The sequence below is a fragment of the Caretta caretta genome, chromosome 26 (assembly GCF_965140235.1).
Source record: "Caretta caretta isolate rCarCar2 chromosome 26, rCarCar1.hap1, whole genome shotgun sequence".
NCBI lineage: Eukaryota > Metazoa > Chordata > Testudines > Cheloniidae > Caretta > Caretta caretta.
In genome coordinates this window covers 8,155,010-8,178,465 of record NC_134231.1, presented here as the reverse complement: position 1 = coordinate 8,178,465, position 23,456 = coordinate 8,155,010, and the positions used below count along the sequence as shown (strand labels likewise).

Genomic DNA, 23,456 nt, shown 5'->3' with positions numbered 1-23,456 from the left:
CACTTGGGGCGCTACAGTGGTAGCAGTTCCAGAATTTAAATCCGACCATGTCAAAAGTAAAAAAGAATGGAAATGAAACAAGTTACTTCTTTCTTAAATACAACATAAATATTTCTCTCGTTTGCCTGCAAGTTAGTGAGTACAGGACATGTAAAATGCTAAATATGCTGAGTAAACCATACACACGCACACACCCCCCCCCCAAAGTCAGCTTTTTGCAAGAGGAAACAATTTTAGGTCTTCATCTTGCAAGCTGCCCTGCAAAAATGGACCCCTAAAGCCATAGAGAATTATATCCAAGTCAGTGGGGCTCTGCCCAGATGGAGCAGCAAGCAGGACCAAGGGTCCTGTTCAGCCCAGAAGTCTGAATAGTCGAAAGGAAAGAAAGACCTCTCCTTCCATGAATCAAGCATCATTTGAAAACTCCAAATGGAATTTTTGCATCATCAGCTCAAGGCAGCCGTTCTGCTAAAAAGATGACATCTGTCACGGGCAGGGTAGGAGCCCTATACTACAAAAGCTTACAGCAGTTTCCAATAATTCTTCATCATGAAAAATAACTGACACTTAAAAAGTCATTCTGTACAAAAATTCCACTTTAATTCTGATGGCTAATGCAGGACGGAAAAACTGGAACATTTACCCGACACTTATGCTGCACCTTACGTCTTCGAAGTGCTGTGCACACATTAATTAATCCTCACAACACCCCTGTAAAGAATGTAAGTGTCATTATCCCCATTTCACTGATGGGGAAAACAGACAAATTAGTAGCTCTGTCTCAACTGAGACTATTTGTCATGTGACATATTTTGGAAAACAAGTTAACTCCTGTCGCAATCATCGGGCCAAATTCAACTCTGACACAAGCAGCAGGAGGACCATAGATGTCAGTTGAATTGCACCCACTTATATCGCATATAAGTTTCATCCCAGGATATAGAGGGATGCCTGGATGTTTCCACTTGCTTTCCTATTTTAATACAATTATGCATAATAAAACCCAATTCTGAAGGAGAAACTTCAGCAACACCCTTGCTACCCAGCAATCAGATTAATTCACTTTAATAAAGTTTGTTCTTACCTTCTGCTACATCATCATCTACAGCTCCCTTCACCTGAGAAAAACACCACTGAATGTCATTCCCTCCTCCTCCAGGTCCTAGAAAAAAAAACAAAACGAAACAAAAAAATAAAACAGATCCTTGTTAAATCAGTCTGAGTTTTGTGTTTACTCCAGTAAACACAGAGGCAGTATCCACCGCTGGCAAGTGACATAATTTAGACAGTACTGTACACACCTACAAAAAACAACGTTTCCTATGCAAATGTAGAGATTCCAAAAGTTGACTACAAACTCCCCCCTCCGCAATCCTGATATTGCTTTTGTCAGTGATTTGCCTACTATCCAAAGCAGCATCTGTCAAAAGTAGCAGCAGGAACGATCAAAGTTGCTCTCTACATTTCTTGAAAACTCACAAAACTATCAAAACAAGCACAGCTAGTGTTAATAAACTATGCCATGTTAAAACAAGCTCCAGTCGGTATATGTCACAACACTTTTTTTAAATTTAAGAACTTCAGAGCCCTCTAAAAAACAGAGCACTTTACTTACAAGTGACTTAAATTTCTAAGTAAATATTAGATGCCAGAATGGCCCCTACAAGTTTTCCAAATATTTCAAATCATTAAATGTTTGCACTTTATAAAAAAGAAAAAAAATTTCTTTTGCAAAATACAATACTTTAAAGCACCTAAGTACATCAGGCGAGAGAAAACAAGTTTATAATCCTCCCCCTCCTTTGCCATAAAAGTACCAAAAGAAACAGTCAGGCTTAGGTTTTTTAAAAAGCAACAAATCGGCCTGAAGTTAACAGCAAGTATAACTACCAGAGAAAATGGATCGAAGAGAAAACTTCAGGAACATTACCGCCTCGGCGGAAGGTAGTGATTCATTTGAACCTTGCCACCAAAACGCCAAAAAACACCACCCATTTATTTTGCATTTCATTCTTAACAAATCACTGGGCCGGGTCCAGACAGGAAGAGAGATGGAAACAAGTTTGCTCTGTCTGCAGGAGGCTATCAAAATGGAAATTCCTTCTCAACCCACAACAACCAAAAAGGACTACACAACAGATGTAGCTTGCAAAGCGTGAATGTGATGCAACATTCCGGGGAAGAGGGGGCATGCAGGAAGGATCCCTCCCTCCCCAAATTGAGGAACAAATTAAATTAAGGTCAAGTCAGGAGCAGTCTCTCTCCATGAAAGATCAAGAGGCTGCCTGAGCACTGGGGAGTGTGTGTGTGTTGGGGGGCACGGGGGGGGGGGGGGGGGGGGGAAGGAGGAGGAGAAGAGTGAGAGTCTGAAAAGGATTAGCCTGTGGTCTGTATCTGGAGTTTCTTACCAAGTCCGGGAACTAGGGGAGACAACCTGAACTAGAATCAGTCAAGGTGATGGGGGAAATCTTATCAGGATGTCTACCTATTCTAGACAATATGAATTGCAATATTTGTTCTGGATGCATGTATTGGAAAAGTATCCCACCCACAGCATCTTTCCCAACTACCCACAACCCTATCCACCCAATTTCTTGTCCTCCCCCGACTTCTGCTATTTTCTATTTAACTCTTACTTTTAACACCTTGGAAGCATTTTGAGAATGATTGTTTGCCAGAAAAAACAATATACCGTATGCAGCAAACTGTATTTTAATTTTCATACAACTTGCTACCTTCAAGGCCTTGTTTCCGTTGGTTAAGAAGGAAAGGAAAGAGAAGGGTGGAGTGGGACAGCCTGGTATGTGTGTGGGAAGCAAGGTGCAAACCTAAATACCACCTCTCATGCTGCTCTACAGAATGCAAGGCACTGACGAGGCAATTAATTTGCAAAGGAGGGGAAATTAACATGTCACCAGAAGAAAAAAAAAATCAAGAGGAAAAGTAAGAGGAAGAGACATCCTGTGCATTTGGATCAATTTTTATCTCACAAATCGCACTTTAGGGTGCAAGATAAGCAATCTGCAAAATGGAGAAAGAACATAAATCTCCAGAAGAAAGAAAATAAGAAATAAACACACCACACATTATTGCACACACTCAGAGATACCTGAATTTTCTAACCAACTACAACCCTCTTCCCAATTTCACCTGTATCTGCAGATATTTACACAACTACACCCTACAGGAGGGTGCAGCTGCACTCTAATCACAATCACATCTGCACTCTACAGCCACCCTCCTGTGCACATCTGCACCCCTACAAACTGCACTTCAATCACGCAACACCCTTGCAAAAACCAAAAAGTCTAGGGAAAAAAATACAAACCAAAACACACACACACACCCTGCTTGGAAATCTCCTAACATGCTCAACTTCAGAAATACAGGGCTTCTTCCAAACCCAGCCACCACCACCACCCTCGCGAAACACAAATGTTTTGCAAGCAGGGAAGCAAAAGAGGAATGAACACAGATTTCTAGAAGGAAAAAAAATATATTAAAAGGGGGGTGGGGAATGCAAATTGCATTTCAGGATTGAAGGTTTTAGGAATGCAAATTTAAAAAAAAAAAAAGAGGAAGAGAAACCGAGCCCACATTTTCAGAGGAAGGAATAAAAAAAAAAAAAAAGAGAGAAAGCGGGGGAATGAGAAAGAGGAAAAGAAGGAGAGACAGCGAGCAAGTATGCAACCTCCCCACAGATCAGGCAACAGCTCAGGTTTGCAGGCTGCTTTCCAGGCCATTTTAGTGGCCTCACCTGCCCCGACACACACTCCCCCCGCCCCCTGGGCTCGATGGGCAGCGGGGGCCGGCCCCCGGGAAGGAGGGGGCGCTCTCCCCCTTACCTGCCATGTTGGGCTCCCAATAGCGGCCGGGTCAGGGAGAGCGGCCTCTCCGCTCTCGGAAGGGGTCCCTGTGCCGGGCGGATGGCGAGCGTGGAGGGAGGATGGCGGCAGATTGTACCGGGGGGGGGGGGCGCGGTGCGAAGCCGGCTCCGTTCGGCTTCCCCCGCTCTTCCGAGTCGGTCTTTCCTGCTCCCTCGTCCACCACCCCCCCCCACCCGTCCGTGCCAAGGTTCCACTTTCAAAATGGCGCTGGCGGAGCTGGGGGTGACGTCACCCGGGGAGGGGGAGGACAAGGGGCGGGGTGAGAACTCCACGGAGAACAGGGGGGAGCGGGGAAGGAGGGTGGTTCGGTTGCGTCCGCCCCTTTTGCCCTCTGTGGTGTCTCTCCGTTAGCGAGACTGTCCAGCCCCTGCCCGCTGCTAACCAGCCCAGCTGCGCCCTCCTAGCCACCCAGCTTCCCCCCCCCCGTACCCTCACATATCCCCACCACCTGCATCCCAGCCAGTGTTCCCTGCACCCCAGCTTCCCCCCCTGCAGCCATGCACGTCCCCACCACCTGTACCCCAGCCACTGTTCACTGCACCCGCACATATCCCCACCACCTGCCAGCTGCACCCCAGCCACCCCCCAGCCAGTGTTCGCTGCACCCCAGCTTCCCCCTGCACCCACACATATCCCCCCCACCTGCACCCCAGCCACCCCAGCCAGTGTTCACTGCACCCCAGCTTCCCCCTGCACCCACACATATCCCTGCCAGCTGCACCCTAGCCATCCCAACCCACTGTGTTTACTGCCCTGCCCAGCTCCTACCAGTAAGCCATGCCCATTCTCTCTGTACACTGATCCTGCACATCTGCCCAGCCCCCACCAGCTGCACATCCGCCAACCTCTCTGCGCATTGGGACCACTGCACCCACACTTCTCTCCTGCACCTGACAAAAGCATTCACTTCTCCGACACACCTGGCCTACCTGAAACAGCTATGCTCCCCAACAGGCCAGCCCTGCTTAGTGCTGGGCCCACTGCACTTTCACCTCTGGCCAAGCTCTGCACCTATTCCTCTCCCCTGTCTGCACCTGCTGTGTTCACACCTCTGGCTAGCACATGCCATCTGTGCCACTACACCCATAACACAACCCAGCATCCGCTAGCTGCTGGATAAATGGTTCTGGTTTGGGCCCCCACGGATTCATGTCACAAATTGACATGGCACTTTGAAGAATTAGCCACGTTCCAATCCCCCAAAGAACTTGGTTACAAATCATCGTGGGGAGGCTGTGTGTTTTATTTCTGAAGTTAGATTTATCACATTGAAAAGGTACGGAATGGATTTCAACGTCTGTGTCAGATCAAGCTGCCTTCTCGGGGCACCTATTATTTCTGATCTGTGCTATTTTTCGGACCTATTCCTTATTTCAACCACGCATTGAGTCTTCCCTGTTCCTTTTCACACACTTGCTGTCTTCCGATGACACTCCTCATTAGACTTATCCAGCATTTCCTCTGTTCTGGCCACAGACCCTGTTTGAGTGCACATTTCCCCCCCTTGGATGGTTTCCACAATGTCCTTTGCCTTTTAGTTCATATTTTACTTGATAACCCTTCTCCATTCTCATTGCTATTACCTGCATATACCCAGCCATGCTCCTGAGCCATTTTTAGCCTACATCTACCTTTCATCCTGACAGCCTGTAAGATCTACAAAGAAAGACTTCCAGCCGAGACCAGCCTGGCACAGCTCCTGCTGGCTTGAAAAGGACGAAGGCTCCCTTTTAGCTCGCTAGGTGCCAGCTCAAGTCTTCAGCTGCAATTAACATGTAGCACTCAGATAAATGACTCCATCCAATCCAGTTAGGACCTTGCAGAATTCATCAGGTTTGCTTTAGAGAGATTTGTGTAAATGTTTCCTTTGCTTTCAGTCAGTGTGGGGTTCACGTACCTCAACTTTCACTTTGAAATTCCCGTTTGAACGCATCTAAAAATTCAATGATTTTACAAGGATTTAAATGGGAAACCACAAATCAGCCCCAGAGAAGAAAGTGGGCTGGAATTCAGGAGCTCTTATTGTATTCCCAGCTCTACCAGAGACTCGCTGTGTGAGTTGCAAGTTGCTTAAGGGTTAGGGTTGCTTAAGACAAAATTTTCATTGATTTGGTGTTTCTGGCTTGAAATATCTAGGGCCTGATTTTCTTCATGGAGATCCCACACAATTCTCAGATATAACCAGAAGGTTCGCAAAAAGAAAAGGAGTACTTGTGGCACCTTAGAGACTAACCAATTTATTTGAGCATGAGCTTTCGTGAGCCACAGCTCACTTCTCAAATAAATTGGTTAGTCTCTAAGGTGCCACAAGTACTCCTTTTCTTTTTGCGAATACAGACTAACACGGCTGTTCCTCTGAAACCAGAAGGTTGTGTCCTTCATAGCTTCTGTAGGCCAAGCTCACTGCACTCACCAAGGGCTCCTTGCATTCCTCCATTCCACCCATGGGCAATCCTCCAATCTTCTATTTCAGGGACTCTTTGCAACTCCCCAAATCCTCTCCCTCATGCCTGGGACTGTGCGCCCCCTATACCAGGGCCTCTGTGTGTGCTCCCCCCCATTCCAGGGTCCCATAGTCTCCTCCCTTCATGCCAGCAGCTCTGTATACACCCTTATTCCCTCTTCCCCCACAAGCCTCTCCATTCTTCCTTCTCCCCCATTCTTAATTCCCCTTATGCCCTCCAGTCTCTGAAAAATCAGGCCTCAAGATGTCTCATATTAGTCACTCAGAAACTGAGCTGCCAAAAATCACAGGCCATTTCTGAAAATTTAAGCCTTGGTCACTGAGCCTCCATGAGATTATAAAACACTTGTCTACCTCACAGGGTTCCTAAAAGGATAGATTCATATTCTGATTGCATGGTACTGGGGGCTGCATTCAACCCTACAAATAAATCAAATAACTAAAATTTTTCACTCACGGCTGGTTCCAGATTCACTTGAAAGTGGAGATAGCACAAAGTTTAGCTCCCTAGCCACACTTCTGCTACATTTGGGAGTGTTTGGATACAGATCTTTTGTTTGGTCCCTTACAGAATTTAGAGCAAGTCACAAAGCCCAGAGCCAAACTTGCCCAAAGTCTGAGGATTGTCATTACCCAGTACTGTTTGTTTGACTCACTATAGCGTTCAGGGCCAGCCGGAAAAACAAGGTCCAAAAACTTTCCCAAACCTCAGGGGCGTTCTGACCATCTCTACTCACTAGGTCTATAAACCTTTGGGCAAACCTGGACTGAGTATCAAATTTGCCGTGAAACCTGGTCAGTTGTTTCAGGATTCCTTGATAGCAATGCTGCATAAGCTCTGAGCAAAAATATCTGGCCACCACTTAGCAAGCAAGTCTCCCTTGCATTATGGGCTTCAGGTCATTCATTTGATTCCGATGGAGTTACTCCAGAAATGGATTTAGCCCAGAGTTTACAGCACACATTAGTTCAAAAACTTCTTCAGAGACATTGTTTCAGAAACAACCGTTAGCTCTGTAATGTAATAGAGATTCCTTAATTCACTCTATAATTAGCGCAAACTAAAGTCAGTCTCCTCCCTACCCTTCAGCAAATATTGAATATCATGATGCCAAAGTATTATAATTCCACATAATACAAAGACCACTGGGGTTTTTTTTTCTTTCAAACAAACTGAACTACAGACTATAATAGTGAAGTGTTAGAATAATATAAACAAATAAAAGCGAGGAAATAGCTCGCTTTTCCTAATCGCTGTTGTTACAGTCTGTATGGTAACACCCATTGTTTCATGTTCTCTGTGTACATAAAATCTCCCCACTTTATTTTCCACTGCATGCAGCCGATGAACTGAGCTATAGCTCACGAAAGCTTATGCTCAAATAAATTTGTTAGTCTCTAAGGTGCCACAAGTACTCCTTTTCTTTTCGTGGATACAGACTAACACAGCTGCTACTCTGAAACTTATAAATAACATTCATTAAATGACAGTTGTGATCAAAGTGAAACATCTTGGGATGCATAAGGTTTGCTTGTGTGTATGTTCACTCACTTATTAATTCATGGCATCTGGTCATTTACACCAGTTTAGTGATTAGTGCAAATGAGCAATGTTTACCTTATGGCCCTGATTCAGCAAAATTCTTAAGCAAATGCTTATTTCCCATTGACTTTAATGGGATTTAAACATGTGCATAATAGCTTTGCTGAATCAGGGCCTTTAACAGCAATATGCTAGATTTATACAATACCCTTCACAAGAAGTCCCCGTGTCATTTACATAGCACAAAATATTCTTAAACACACGCCCTGTTCAATTGTGGTTTAAAAATTGATTCATGTTTGCACATATGAAAAGGTAATACAAACTCCACATTCACATTGCATAAATTAGACTCAGGTAGAGTCCAGAGTGACAGCTATCTTAAAATTATATTTAGTACAATCAACAGATATTAATCTTAAGAAAATCAAGAAACATACGATAAGAAGTCTGTCATGGACACCTATAGAACTTCACCGTTTTCATTTTTGTTTTTGTTTATTATTTGTATTGTGGTAGAAATGCCTATCATGGCCCAGGACCACATTGTGCGAGGTGCTGTACAAACACTAACTGAAAGATTGTCCTTGCCCTAAAAAGCTGACAATCGAAGGTCATTAGACCGCACATAATGACCATGCAGAATTTCACAGCAGCTGCAAGTTTAGAACCCATATCCTTGTGTTTCAAAACCATATCCTTGCCACTTAACTAAAGGAGAATCGACATTAGCTGAGAACAATATAGGGACTGAGACACATAGCAAAGCAGTTCTGATCCAGCTTATTAGAGGGCAGTGGTAAGGACACATACACACAAATCAGTTCACGCAAATCAAGTGAAATCTGACGGGTAACTAATGAAAATATATCAAAACTAAGGCAATGATCAAACAATCTAGACACAAGAAAGAACTCTAACAGCCGCATACTCAGTGTCTGCCGCAGTTTCTTAATAATATGATCAGTTAGACAAGAGGATAATGAATTATAACAACCAATTCCAGAAATAACAAAGGCATTAATTATAATGGAACACAGAAGTTAGTGATAGAACCGACCTATTAGGTCACATCTAGTCTATCCGGCATCAGTGCAGAATAGTTTCCTGCAGCATATTCTCCTGCACTTCATCCAGTCTAGTTTTAATACATTTCAAACACAGAGGCTTCCATCACTGTCTTCGGGAAATCATTGCAGAGGCTAAAAGATTGTAATATTTGGCAAAGTTTCCCAGTTAGGGTGATCAGACAGCAAGTGTGAAAAATCGGAATGGGGGGGAGGGAGGGAAATAGGAGCCTATATAAGAAAAAGACCCAAAAATCGGGACTGTCCCTATAAAATCGGTACATCTGGTCACCCTATTCCCAATAGCCTAAATTCTCCAATTCTTAATTTCATATCAATGTTCCTAGCTATACAGCCATTTAATTAGTACCTTCCAACAAATTGACAACTCATTGTTTTAGTATTTTTGTACTATCGTCATCTGGAAACTCCTGCTTAACAAAATGATCAAATAGCCGTGAGCTTTGTGCAAGCGTACTCACATGTTACGTTACTAGTGTAAGCCCCAGTTTACATCAGTGCAGCACGTCTGCCTTGGGGGTTTACACCGATACAAATATTCTCAGAATAGCCAGGGCCCTATCTGGAATGACAATTGTCATATTCTGATGCATTAAGCATATGGGGATTTCATTCTCCTTGCTGTCAGTCGGTTCACTTGTCCCGAGTTCACTCAGAACAGGAGGCTCTATAAAGCCCTGAAAATCCCTGTTCTCAGGGAATCATCACAGCTATAACTCTGTTTAAACAAAGGTAACAACTAGCACATTTCCAGTCCTATCATCAGCCTGACCCTGAATACCATTTATGTAAATCCTTAACTTGATTCCCAGGAGTTCTCCCATGGAAGTTAATGGTTCTATTCACCTGCTCAACATGCTTGTAAGTGTTTGTAAGATTGGGGCCATTGGCAGAGCCTATTAGAGCTTCTAGACGCTGAAGGCATTATAATAGCTTGGTTATTAAAACTGATTTTCTTTTATTTAATGCTCCCTCTTTGGAAAGGTATAAAATTAAAATTGCTAGCAGCTTTGAGCACGGTCCACTAAAAGCAGCGCAACTTAATGAGCACTTGGGAATTAATCTCTCCATTTGCAGACACTGGAGATCTTAGGTAAAATTGGACAGAGATGACACATCCCTTGCAGATCACTTTGTAACAGTCATCTAAAGAGCTGTTTAAGCAAAATAACATGGCAATAAAGTCTAGTGGCTCTGTAACTGAGTGCCCTAAGCTGTTCCTCACCGAACAAACCCCTGCAAAGAAAGCCGAGGAATTCGGGTACACAAGCAGCTTAACTGTCATTTAAAAAGTATAAAGCTCATTGGATTAAATAGCTGTACAGGACGAAGCCTCAATGGAGTTTGGTATTGGAAATCCCTATAGGTATTCTCCTATATTAGGGCTGTTCCAGGCTCTTTAGCCCTGCCTTTGCTAGCACAAAAGCTAATTGGTTTGGGAAAGATTTCACAACTGTGTTAAGGGAAATAGTTTACAAGACAAGTTTAAGTCCATTCTCAGAGTTGGTTTGTTAAAGATGAGTAATTGCACAAAGCCACATGTGAGACCAGAGCCTGCAAAAAGTTACCAGTTTGATGCACCTTTTTTTTTTTTTAAACTTTAGTTCAGTTGCATGGGGTTTATTTGAAAAGTAAATCTCAAATAAATGGAAAAAAAAATCACAGGAAAGCTCAGGCAAAACTGCTGAGCCTCTGAAACAGGTGAAGCAAACAGGCTGGAATACAAGTATTTTTTGGAATTCAAAAGGAGAATAGAGAAATGGATTGGGAAGTTCAGATGAGCCTATTAAACCTAGGGATATAGCTAGAGCACAACACTAGCAATTATGAGACCTAGGTTTTATTCCTATCACTTATTGGCTGTATGACGTGGCACAAAACACGTAATTTAATGTTTTCTGGAGTGATCTCTGATTTGGGGTGCTTCAGTTTTGGCATACTCCATTCAAGAAATCTCTGGCCTGATTTTCAGAGGTGCTCAGATCCTACAGCCTTATTTGCAGTTCAGAATCTCTAAAAATCAGGGTCACGTAGTCTCATTATGAACCCCCCAGAATTGACATACCTCTGTAAATATTGGCTTAACTTCTCCAGGCTTAAATGTTCCCATCTGTAAAACAAGGATGATTAGGCCTGCACACCCTCACACAGTGTTTTGAGACCTATGGATGAAGAGCTCTAGGTAACTGTATTTTGGCAGGGGGGAAACAACATAGTTTAAAATAAACTTACTTGAGATACTGTGATACATTTCTGAGGAGCAGGAAGTGACTTATAGATGAAGGCGGCCCTAATCACCATGACTTTTATGAGGGACAACTGCCAAGCTAGCCTAGCAGGAAGAGGAGGAGCTAGGATATACAGCTGAAAGAATATTCAGTTTGCTTCAAAAAAAACATTCATGGGCTATTCACAGGGCCTATTTCTGGGATAGGGCGGAATAGTTATTGAAATTTGTAAAATGGGAATCCGGTCACACCAATCAGCTGTCCACAAAAGTGAAAACTGGGACTAAGGAAGCTATATACAAGTAGCTTACTTGTAAGAGCAGGAAGCTATAAGTGAATTTGCAGTTAACCATTAAGCCCCATCTTTTATAAGTATAATTTATCTCATGCTGCTTGGGGGCTATGGTTCCTTTCATCTGAGGATCTCCAAGCATTAGTTAATTAACGAGCTACCACTCTGTCCTGTGAGGTAGGTAAATTATATCTGCGGAGAGGGTTTTTTTTTTTTCTTCTTCAAAGGGTAAACTCAAGTATAGAAGACACAACGCGGGGGACTTACCCCCAGATGATATAGTCATTCTCTGTGCAATACTGAAGCTACTGTTAATAAAAGAAGTAATTCCAGCTCCTGCAGCTGTAGCCCAGTTAAAGGGGAGTATAAACTCCTGATTCTGCAATGAGCTGCAAAGGAGGAGGTCTTCTATGGCTGTAAGGAGGCCTATTTACTTAATTGGGTGGGTTAAGCAGGGAGAGTAATCTGCTTGCACAGAGCTCATTGCAGATTCGTGGTCTGTTTGTTAATATTAGGTTGCATGAACCTATCCATCCTGGTGGTCAAACTTTTTTCTGAAGAAACACTTCTTTTTAAGTTAGTTGTACAGCGTAGGTTGGAGTATGGTGGAGATTGCTGAAGCCAAACATAGAACCCTGCATTGCTTAACATAGAGCAGGCCGGTGTTGCCAGCTCTCCCAATGTTAAATGTGGAGCCCCAACTCCTGGAATCAGGAATATGTGAGAATCTGTTCATTTTATTTTATTTTTCATGGACGTTTCTAGCTCTTGGATGAAGGGAAAGCAGTGGATGTATTGTTTCTTGACTTTAGCAAAGCTTTTGACACGGTCTCCCACAGTATTCTTGTCAGCAAGTTAAGGAAGTATGGGCTGGATGAATGCACTACAAGGTGGGTAGAAAGCTGGCTAGATTGTCGGGCTCAACGGGTAGTGATCAATGGCTCCATGTCTAGTTGGCAGCCGGTATCAAGTGGAGTGCCCCAAGGGTCGGTCCTGGGGCCGGTTTTGTTCAATATCTTCATAAATGATCTGGAGGATGGTGTGGATTGCACTCTCAGCAAATTTGCGGATGATACTAAACTGGGAGGAGTGGTAGATACGCTGGAGGGGAGGGATAGGATACAGAAGGACCTAGACAAATTGGAGGATTGGGCCAAAAGAAATCTGATGAGGTTCAATAAGGATAAGTGCAGGGTCCTGCACTTAGGACGGAAGAACCCAATGCACAGCTACAGACTAGGGACCGAATGGCTAGGCAGCAGTTCTGCGGAAAAGGACCTAGGGGTGACAGTGGACGAGAAGCTGGATATGAGTCAGCAGTGTGCCCTTGTTGCCAAGAAGGCCAATGGCATTTTGGGATGTATAAGTAGGGGCATAGCGAGCAGATCGAGGGACGTGATCGTTCCCCTCTATTCGACATTGGTGAGGCCTCATCTGGAGTACTGTGTCCAGTTTTGGGCCCCACACTACAAGAAGGATGTGGATAAATTGGAGAGAGTCCAGCGAAGGGCAACAAAAATGATTAGGGGTCTGGAACACATGAGTTATGAGGAGAGGGTGAGGGAGCTGGGATTGTTTAGCCTGCAGAAGAGAAGAATGAGGGGGGATTTGATAGCTGTTTTCAACTACCTGAAAGGGGGTTCCAAAGAGGATGGCTCTAGACTGTTCTCAATGGTATCAGATGACAGAACGAGGAGTAATGGCCTCAAGCTGCAGTGGGGGAGGTTTAGATTGGATATTAGGAAAAACTTTTTCACTATGAGGGTGGTGAAACACTGGAATGCGTTACCTAGGGAGGTGGTAGAATCTCCTTCCTTGGAGGTTTTTAAGGTCAGGCTTGACAAAGCCCTGGCTGGGATGATTTAACTGGGAATTGGTCCTGCTTTGAGCAGGGGGTTGGACTGGATGACCTTCTGGGGTCCCTTCCAACCCTTATATTCTATGATTCTATGATTCTCTTGTGGTTGTTGGGAAAAGCTTGAAAAAGTGACCCTCTAAAGGCTCAAAATCCAGCAAGCAAATAACACCTCCCCCCCAAATTATTCTTTTAAAATCTCATGATTTTTAAGCCAGTCTTGCGATTTTAGGGGACCGGTCTTTGAATGCATGGGGTTAGTAATACCGGTATCCGAACAACCTTTTTAGAAAACCTTAAAAAGAGGGGCAGGAGTTATTTTTAGTGTTATGTAGTTAAGTGGTGTGATTATTATTGGTTTATCATTTGCTGTTTTATAATAATTGGATTGATGGTCTGTGTTTTTAGGTTCAATCCTCTATTGGTAATTAATAGTACTTAGTTCTTCTAGGACATCTTCACAGTGTTTTGCAAATGTTAGTTAACGCAGCAATTAAAAAGTACTTGTGCATTGCAGCTCAAGCTGTTCTGAGACGGTCTTTGCGTACTTGCCTTTGTCTTGGAATAACAACTGACTCTTCTGGTTGTGCGACTGAGGGAGTCTGAAAGTAATGCCAGGAATGAACTGGGAAGGGAAGGAAGGAGGCCAGAATTTCAAAGTGGATTGTTCCATTTACATGGCTTTTCTGGTGGGGAATAAGTTAATGCTATAAACAGGAGAAAGGTGTGGTCGGTGTATTAGACAGGAAATCCTTCGTTCTAATGCTTGCTCTGTTGCTGATTCTAAAACTTAGGCTCCCGTGTGGTTTAGAAAAGGTATCCCAAATTACAGGCCCGGTTTACATGTCAGTGGAGGTGTTGTTCTGAATTCAGCCAGGGACAATTGTCTGCTCTTAAACAGACGGTTTATATTTTCTTCTTCTTCTACCTGAGCCCTATTTTCCTTTTAAGTCAGAACAATTGATGTACAAGAACATGATGAGTTTAAAAAAAAAAAAATCCTCTCTTAATGAATCACTTCAGTGGCGCTCTTGATGTCATAAATTTACTAGATTTCCAATTAACCCTGGTTTGCAAGACCTGAATTCCTAATATTCTGCCATTTCTTCCCCCTCACCCCATTTAACCCTCCCAAAAGCTTTAAAGGCCTTTATCTAACATAGAAAAGCAAAAAAGTGCCTTACAAGTCCAATCATTTCCCTTCTGCTTTGGGATGGGATTGAAAAAACAGACCCCAATCCTGCCAGTTATTCTACCTGGAGAGTACGGGCTTGAAGAACCCCATTGACGCCTATGGAACTTTCAAGATCAGGACCCAGATCTCTGAATTACACCCTCTACGGAGTTATTCACAGCTTGCGTAATGAGAAGTCATTTACGAGAAAGCGATGAAAGAGAATGGACAGTTGGAGCTAAGCCTGTGAATAAGCCTGGGGACTATTGCTGCAGGCAGCTGCTTCCTTTCCAGGAGGAAAATGTGTCACTTCCTTCAGAGGTCCCAGAACTATGGTGCATTCAAGTTCAGCAGCAGGAGGTGAAAAGCCTTGAAGGCAAGACAGTTTTTGAAGTTCCTGTAGAGGGGGAACTCCTGAGACCTATTTAAAGGGTGATACAGGTTAGTGGTGGCACAGAAATGGCCCTTACTTGATGGGGTTTAAAAATGTTAAGCCATTCTCTATCCTAACCTGTTTTGATTCTTGACCTTCTGTTCCTCTCTGCCTGTAGACTGAGAGAGCACTCTGCAGCGTTCTCTAAGCAAAGAACTTTTTTTTTTCCCAAGCAAAATTTTCTTAGTGGGAGGCCCCCCCTCCCCCCGTAAGTGGGAGAGGGGTAGGGGAAGGAAAGAAATAAGAAACTCACTTATTGATACTTGTGTATCAACTCACTTAAAGTACCCCAAACCAAATACAGTCCTCTTTCACACACACATACACCCCCCCCGCTGACCCCCAATGCAAACCCATTCTGTTCAATCTAGGCCCAGGATAGTTTGTCTTGGATCAGAGGAGGAATGTATTAGAATTCCCTGTTTCTGAGGCATCAGATGGAGTCACCCTCTTTCATTATTTAAATCCTGCATCTGCAACACTATTTTGGTTAGATCTGACACAAATTTATTCTGAAAAGAATACATTAAGCATAGTGTCAGCGTGTTAATTGTTTTGGCTAGTGGTTTATTCCCTCCTCGTAACACTCCAAACCGCATGATCCTGTGTCTATACCCTTGGCAGTAACTTGGAATCTAGTCTTTCTAGGCGTTAAAGCACCCAATCAGGTGAGCGGAAGGAAAAAGTGGAATTAACCATTTCGCTTCCATAAACTGCTGACGCCTTCTTTAGCTGCACTGAAACCCTTTTGCTTGTTTGCGACATGCCCCACATAATATACTACACAGACGTGCTGCACACCCTCTTTCAAGTCAACCTGAGCTGTGGCTCACGAAAGCTCATTCTCAAATAAATTGGTTAGTCTCTAAGGTGCCACAAGTACTCCTTTTCTTTTTGCGAATACAGACTAACACGGCTGTTCCTCTGAAACCTCAGAGCACTGTTGATGATAACCCCTTGGGGCATCTCTGTCTTTTGTGATCTATTCTTTCCATGCCAGGGTCAAACATTGACTTCAAAGTCCAGGGGGAGAGCAAAGCTTACTTCCACACAAGCACTGATTGGGTCAGTTGAGACCAGAAGAAGACCCCCCTTTGATGCATAGGGGCCTCTGTGATAGTATACATTTACATAGGAATGCTCACTAGAGCTGCAAGCGGAACTGCATAGATTGAATAGAAAATGTTACAGTTTAGGTACTGAATGCTGCAAACAATAATAAGAGTAATCCATATTGATGGTGTGCCTTTTGCCCACAGCACTAGAAACCCGATGACATCCCACTGATGTCAGTAGAAAGACTGCCATTGATTTCACTGGCGCTTGGATTAGTCCCTGCATATAGACCTCCATATTGAAGGCAGATCTCAGTTGGTAACCATCACATTTATACCACAGTGTGAAAAGGAAAAGTCTTGGTCAAAGACATGGGGTGGAATCTCCTATCTTCTGATAAGAACCAGGGATCTTTCATATTCATATGGTATTTATATCTAAAGGTGAGAAGTACTTTAGATAGATAGACAGAGGATGTAGGGCCTCAGGCCTTAAGTTCTCATCTGAAAGATCCATGAACATAAATGGCATGGAACTTAGCTTATTTACGCTGGAAGGAAGAAAGGTTTACTCAGGCCAGTTGGGATTTGAATCTGTGATTTCAGGCCCTGATCTGTTGAAGTCAAGGGAAAGACTCTCATTTAACTTCAGTGGGTTTTGGATCATGTCTTCAGTGAGTTTGGGCCTTTCCAGTGCTCAAACTGGGGTGTGTGACAGTGTACATGATAATGCCATATCACAAATTCTCATGGTTTCTGGTTGAATAGAAGAGGACAAGTGTTTGAAGTGAAGACAGTTGACCCAATCATAATTTTTTGGGAGGTGTGAGGAGAAGCTTAAAGGATATTTTTGTTCTGGGGAGTAAATTATCATTTTGGGAGACGCATCATTGCTGCTACCTACCCCAGTTGGCTTTTTCACATCACTCAGCCAATCCAGCGGGTGAAGTGGACTTTCTGAGATTTATTTGCTTTCTTTGGTTATGTTTTTAAGGTCAGTGAAGAGCAAACCAATCTGCTCCACCCTCCGAACCCACCTCCCTGATCTGATCTTTAGCTTCTGCTCTGGGTGGTGTCCCGGTTGGCCCTCTGTTAGTTACATCAAATCCAATCCCTGAAAAGCTTTGGAGTCTCGGACCATAAACTTCGGGTAAGTCCAGTGTGCATGCAATATTGCACATTCTAATGGTTCTTTTAAAAAAAACATTATTTATTCGTATTTTGTAAGAAAAACATCATTTTAAGGCACGTACACACCGATTCTTCTGCTGGTTTAGAAGTAATTAGAGAAAACCAGAACCACAAAATTATGCATGTTATAGAAGTTCGTACAATCAATACAATGAACACAATGGTTAAGTAAGTGAGTTTATTCAAGGACATTGTTGTTGAGCACATTGTTACTGGAAACAAATGTCATTATAATCTAATCAATCAAAGAACGGAAATTGCATCCATAACGTATGAAAATATGATCCAAGATAGAAAGCAGGATCAAGTATTTTCCTCTCCTGTTAAATCTTATTGGACTTCTCCTTAATAATATTAGAATATTTAGTTCTTACGTATCACTTTTTGCCCACAGGTGACATTTTACAAAGGAGGTCGGTAACATTATCCCCAGTTTACAGAAGGGGAAACTGAGCAGGGAAATGATTTGCTCAAGGTTATCCAGCAGATCATCAGTAGTAGAGTGAGGAATATAACCCAGGTCTCCTGAGTCCTAGTCTAGTGCTCTATCCACTAGATCAAGGGTGACAAACCTGAGCCTGAGTAGGAGCCAGTATTTACCAATGTACATTGACAAAGAGCCACAGTAATACATCAGCAGCTCCCCACTGCTCCCAGGTCCTCCCACCCACCGATCAGCGCCTCCCCATCCCTCCCCGCACCTCCCGATCAGCTGTTCCGTGGCATGCAGGAGGCTCTGGGGGGATGATGGGGGAGAAGCAGTGAGGGCACGGCAGGCTCGGGGAGGGGGCGGGAAGGGGTGGAGTGGGGGCAGGGCCTGTGACCGAGCCAGGGGTTGAGCAGTGAGCACCCCCCCGGCGCATGGGAAAGTTGGCACCTGTAGCTCCAGCCCCGGAGTCGGTGCCTAGACAAGGTGTCGCATGTTAACTTCTGAAGAGCCGCATGGGGCTCCGGAGCCACAGGTTGGCCACCCCTGCTCTAGATCATATAGAAACTGAAGCTCATAGGTCTGAAGATGAGCTTGGTTTTCAGAGGAACTGAGCACTCAGCCACTGCCACGGAAGTCAATTAAGCCACTGGCTGCTCTTGAGCATTTTGGAAAATCTGTCTCTTTTGTAGGTGCCTGGATGGGAGCTGAGCGCTTCTGAAAGTCTGGCCCTATGTGATCCACTCAAGGTCACCTCATGAGTTAGTGGCAGAGCCAGGAACATATCATAGATGTCTTTCCTCCTTCAGTCCCTTTCTGTCCTTTCTACATCCCGGTGACTCTGCTTCCTTGCTCAGAGAGAGAGGATTTTAGTTCTAAACGCCTTGATTTACCAGCTGTCATTTTCCTCTTTACTAATCTCCCAGCTGTGTTTTTGCGAAATGTTCCTTTTCCCCTTCCTATTATACTGCATGTAACACTTAGACGATCATTTTCTTGACCTGCAGTCTATATAGTCTTTTTATTGCATAATAATAAGCACAGGCTGATTGGACTTTGAAAGTGCAGTTAGAAATCAGAGCTGTCATCATAATAATGCAGCACTTCAATGTTAACGTTCAGACACGTTTTCTGTAGCCACTCGAAACAAATTGCCACTGCTCGTCGCTGCTTGATACTTTGCTCCTTCATTTCGTGCCAGGATCAGAGCAACTGGAGTTGAGGCAGGAGATCAACAGAACTGACTTACGCAGGGCCAGTTCAGCGTGTGCTGCCAAATCTGCAGTGCTGTGTGGAGCTTCCTGAGTCATGTGGGGCCGCCGATGCTGGTTTTGTGTTTGCTGCCATCCTGATCATGAGCACGTTCCACCGACAGCTCTGTGGTGAAACAAGATGAGACCACTTGGGAGCATTGGGGCTGGAACTGGGCGTGATACTGCACCCCCTGGCTTGAAGTGGTTTCCATGATATACAGGGTTTACAGCGTGGTCCAGTGGCTCTCAGCACCCCCACTATACAAACTGTTCCAGCACCCCTGCTTGGGAGTCAGGACTTGTCCTTTATTGTGACCCTGGTGGGCATATTGTTCAACAGGAAAGCTCCCGCCACTGTCCCCTTAACTGTTTCCAAAACCATACCAGTTCTGAACATCACCAACGCCTTCCCATGCTCGTGTGGCACAGTGGATTAGAGGGAGAGGGCTGGGAAAGGGTTTCACAGTGAATTGGGACATTGCATCTGAAGAGCCCAGTTGGATAGCCCTAAAGTTGCTTGATCCAGCCTAATATTTAACCAGTGCTACTCTCTCTGCATGTTGGAAAGTGGTTTTGGCCATGAGACACTCTGCCGTCAACTTCCAGCCCCTTTTGCACATCTGGTGAAAACAATAATAAACCCTCAGGGCTTTGCCTTCATGGCGTATGATGTTTCCAGGATCCCTGAAAGGGTTTAAATCCATATGCCCAGTTGAGTGTTGTTGTTCCTTGCTTTGAGCTGACACATGCCAACAAAACTAAAATAACCAGGATTAGCTGTTGCATATGCAGCTCATCAGAAACCACTGTTTGCAATTATGGCATCATAGCAATGTGTACTGGTCTGGAACCGAGCTTTATTTCCTAATTGTCCATCGTAGTAGTAATATTTATGTATTTTAAATTGAGTGCACATCAAGTTCTTTACGTGTTCCAGGCATATTCAGAAATCGCGTCACCTATCACTGAAATGTAGCCATTTCTGGGATGGAAGTTGGCAGCTGTTTAGCAGTACACAACAACTCCACACAATAGTTAGGTCTTTTGATTAAAGGCATTGAATGGGGACTTGGGAGATCTAGGGTCAATTTCCAGCTCTGCCACAGACTCACTGTGTGACCTTGGGCAAGTTACCCAATCTCTCTCTTCGTCATTTGTAAAAATGGGGATAGTAATTCTACCTTTTTTCACCCTTTGACGTTCTTGTCTGCTTCCCTTACAAGCTCTTCAGAGGAGGGACTTTGTCGTATTATGTTCATATACTACACCTAATACAATGGGGCCCATTTTCAGTTGGTACCTCTTGAAACTACCGTAATGCTGCTACTACTCAATAATGCAGAGTTGACAGAGAATTCAGATGAAGTTATGTATATAGACTGTCTGCTGGATCTGACTTACAGTGAAGGACCTTGTCCAGACAAAACTGCAGGGAAGATCAAAGGGGAGAACCTAATTATCCAAAGTGGAGTTTAGCCAAGACACTTAAACTAATGCTCTTAACAGTCTTTGCTTCGATATACAGGAGACATAGGCACCTTAGGCAGAGAGGAAAAAAGTCAAGACATCTTTAAATGAATACAAGTGGTCAGGGCCTTGGTTTTATTTTATCTTCTGCATGGCGAAGGGATAGAATTTCCATTACTGTGCCAAACACTAGGACATGAAGCTGGCTGGCTCAAAACAGAATGGACAGTCCCTTGGCTATTTTTGGACACATGAGTACTTGAGTCAATAACACAAGTGCTATAACTGTAACAAAGAGAGGCTGCCTGACCTGTCTTGTGGTGGGTACAGTACATCAGTGAGAGGGGGTGAACCCAGAGCACATTTTATTAGCAACGGTGTTAATTCATAATATGAGAGTTAACTAAGCTCAGGCTGCAGAATATAAGGAACAATTAATTAAGGGCTCATTGATTTTAAATTTGTTTTGAGAAAATACAAATCAATCCATCTTCATCATCTCTTGAATTTTCCCCAGCTCGCAGAGCACTGAACAAATCGATGTGACACAAACTAGCTGTGTTTTTTATTAATGGGTTATGCTACAAACAATTCCTGCACTATAAGTGGAGACGGTGTAGGTGTGGACTGGGAAAGTGTGTTAAAATACAAACATAAATTCCTTTCAGGTCAGTTGTAAAGGAGAGGGAGCCCTTGTGTCTGGAGGTTGGAGCAGGATGGGGGCTGAAGGTCAGGACTCCTGGGTTCTATTCCACACTTTGGGAGGAGGAGAGCAGCTTCGTTTAGTGGCTGAACCAGTGGGAGTGGGGGACAGTGAGTCAGCTCTTCTGGATTTTATTTCTGGTTTTGTAGGGGGAATGTGGCCTAATGGGTAGAAGAGGGAGAAAGGGGAATCAGACCTAGACCAGATCTAAGTTTTCATTCAAAACTTTTTTTAACAACAAATTGCTTTCTGCCCCCCCCCCCCAAATCAAAATGGAAACTTCCATGGGAAGTGTCTGTCTGTGATTAAATTTTATCAATTTTGGGGGGAAAAACAAAATTTCTGCTATAAATCAGTTTTCAGCTGAGAGCTTTTGGTGGCTGAAAACTATTCAATTATGGGAATTTTGTTTTTTTGACAAAATCCTCAAGACCTTTGAATAAAAATTTGGGTGAAAACAAAAAAGCGTTTGTTTTCGTTTTGTTTGCAGTGTTGTAGCCGTGTTGGTCCTAGGATATTAGAGGGAAAAGGTGGGTGAGGTAATATCTTTTTGTTGGACTAACTTCTGTCAGTGAGAAAGACACGGTTTTGAGCTATGCAGAGCTCTTCTTGCCCAGACTTGAAGAAGAGCCCTGTGTAGCTCAAAAGAGTGTCTCTCTCACCAACAGAAGTTGATCTGATCAAATATATTACCTCACCCATCTTGTCTCTTAGTTTTCACTGATTTTTTTTTCCCATGGGCACAAAAAACATTTCCCAGCTCTAGTCAGCTCTCTTGGGCTCTTTCCATGTGTTTGTAAGGGTATGTGGCCTAGTGGTTAGAGCTGGACGGTCCTCCTCAGTTCTTCAGTGCAACTCAGTGTATTTATCCTTGGTGTGTCTAGGGTTAGCATTTGATGTGAAGGTCCCAGATGGCGTTTTAGCCAAGAGCTAGTCTGGCCACCAAATAGGGCAGCTTGGTGGCCAGGTTAATTTCTTCTCGAGGGATTAGCTGCTGATTGGTGGGGCCATTGCAGCTTTCTTTCTTGTAGGACGGAGTCTGGTTTCTCCTCGTATCTGCCAAGTGAACCCAGTGCATGTTCCCACATTTTTGCTTGGTTCTTTGGATGAAACAACACTGGGACAAGCAACAGCATCGTCAAATCAGAAAGAAAAGGAGTACTTGTGGCACCTTAGAGACTAACCAGTTTATCTGAGCATAAGCTTTCGTGAGCTACAGCTCACTTCATTGGATGCATACTGTGGAAAATACAGAAGATGTTTTTATACACACAAACCATGAAAAAATGGGTGTTTATCACTACAAAAGGTTTTCTCTCCCCCCACCCCACTCTCCTGCTGGTAATAGTAATAACAATAATAATAATAATACCACCATTCTGGCCACTATGGATGTAGAAGCCCTCTACACCAACGTGCCACACAAAGATGGGCTATAAGCCGTCAGGAACACTATCGCCGATAATGTCACGGCAAATCTGGTGGCTGAACTTTGTGACTTTGTCCTTACCCATAACTATTTTACATTTGGGGACAATGTATACCTTCAAATCAGCGGCTCTGCTATGGGTACCCGCATGGCCCCACAGTATGCCAACACTTTTATGGCTGACTTAGAGCAACACTTCCTCAGCTCTCGTCCCCTAACGCCCCTACTCTACTTGCGCTATATTGATGACATCTTGATCATCTGGACCCATGGAAAAGAAGCCCTTGAGGAATTCCACCATGATTTCAACTATTTCCATCCCACCATCAACCTCAGCCTGGTCCAGTCCACACAAGAGATCCACTTCCTGGACACTACGGTGCTAATAAATGATGGTCACATAAACACCACCCTATACCGGAAACCTACTGACCGCTATTCCTACCTACATGCCTCCAGCTTTCACCCTGACCACACCACACGATCCATCGTCTACAGCCAAGCTCTGCGATACAACCGCATTTGCTCCAACCCCTCAGATAGAGACAAACACCTACAAGATCTCTATCAAGCGTTCTTACAACTACAATACCCACCTGCGGAAGTGAAGAAACAGATTGATAGAGGCAGAAGAGTTCCCAGAAATCACCTACTACAGGACAGGCCGAACAAAGAAAATAACAGAACGGCACTAGCCGTCACCTTCAGCCCCCAACTAAAACCCCTCCAACGCATTATCAAGGATCTACAACCTATCCTGAAGGATGACCCAACACTCTCACAAATCTTGGGAGACAGGCCAGTCCTTTCCTACAGACAGCCCCCCAACCTGAAGCCAATACTCACCAGCAACCACATACCACACAACAGAACCACTAACGCAGGAACCTATCCTTGCAACAAAGCCCTTTGCCAGCTGTGCCCACATATCTATTCAGGGGACACCATCACAGGGCCTAATAACGTC

General features: G+C 43.9%; 1 protein-coding gene across 2 annotated transcripts in view; it reads right to left on the bottom strand.

Moving 5' to 3' along the window:
- Positions 1-4,081, bottom strand: part of PPP2R2A (protein phosphatase 2 regulatory subunit Balpha) — a 76,942-nt gene extending 72,861 nt beyond the window's left edge. The window contains exons 1-2 of one of the 2 annotated variants that reach the window (XM_048829307.2): positions 3,846-4,081; positions 1,085-1,162 (exon numbers count right to left, since the gene is read on the bottom strand). In XM_048829307.2, coding sequence (XP_048685264.1) covers positions 1,085-1,162; positions 3,846-3,852 — 85 coding nt within the window. In that variant the 5' untranslated portion in view covers positions 3,853-4,081. Of the gene's footprint in view, positions 1-1,084; positions 1,163-1,890; positions 1,943-3,845 lie in introns of those variants that run through there. The other variant, XM_048829306.1, reaches the window with a different exon arrangement.
- Positions 4,082-23,456: the final 19,375 nt, after the last annotated feature.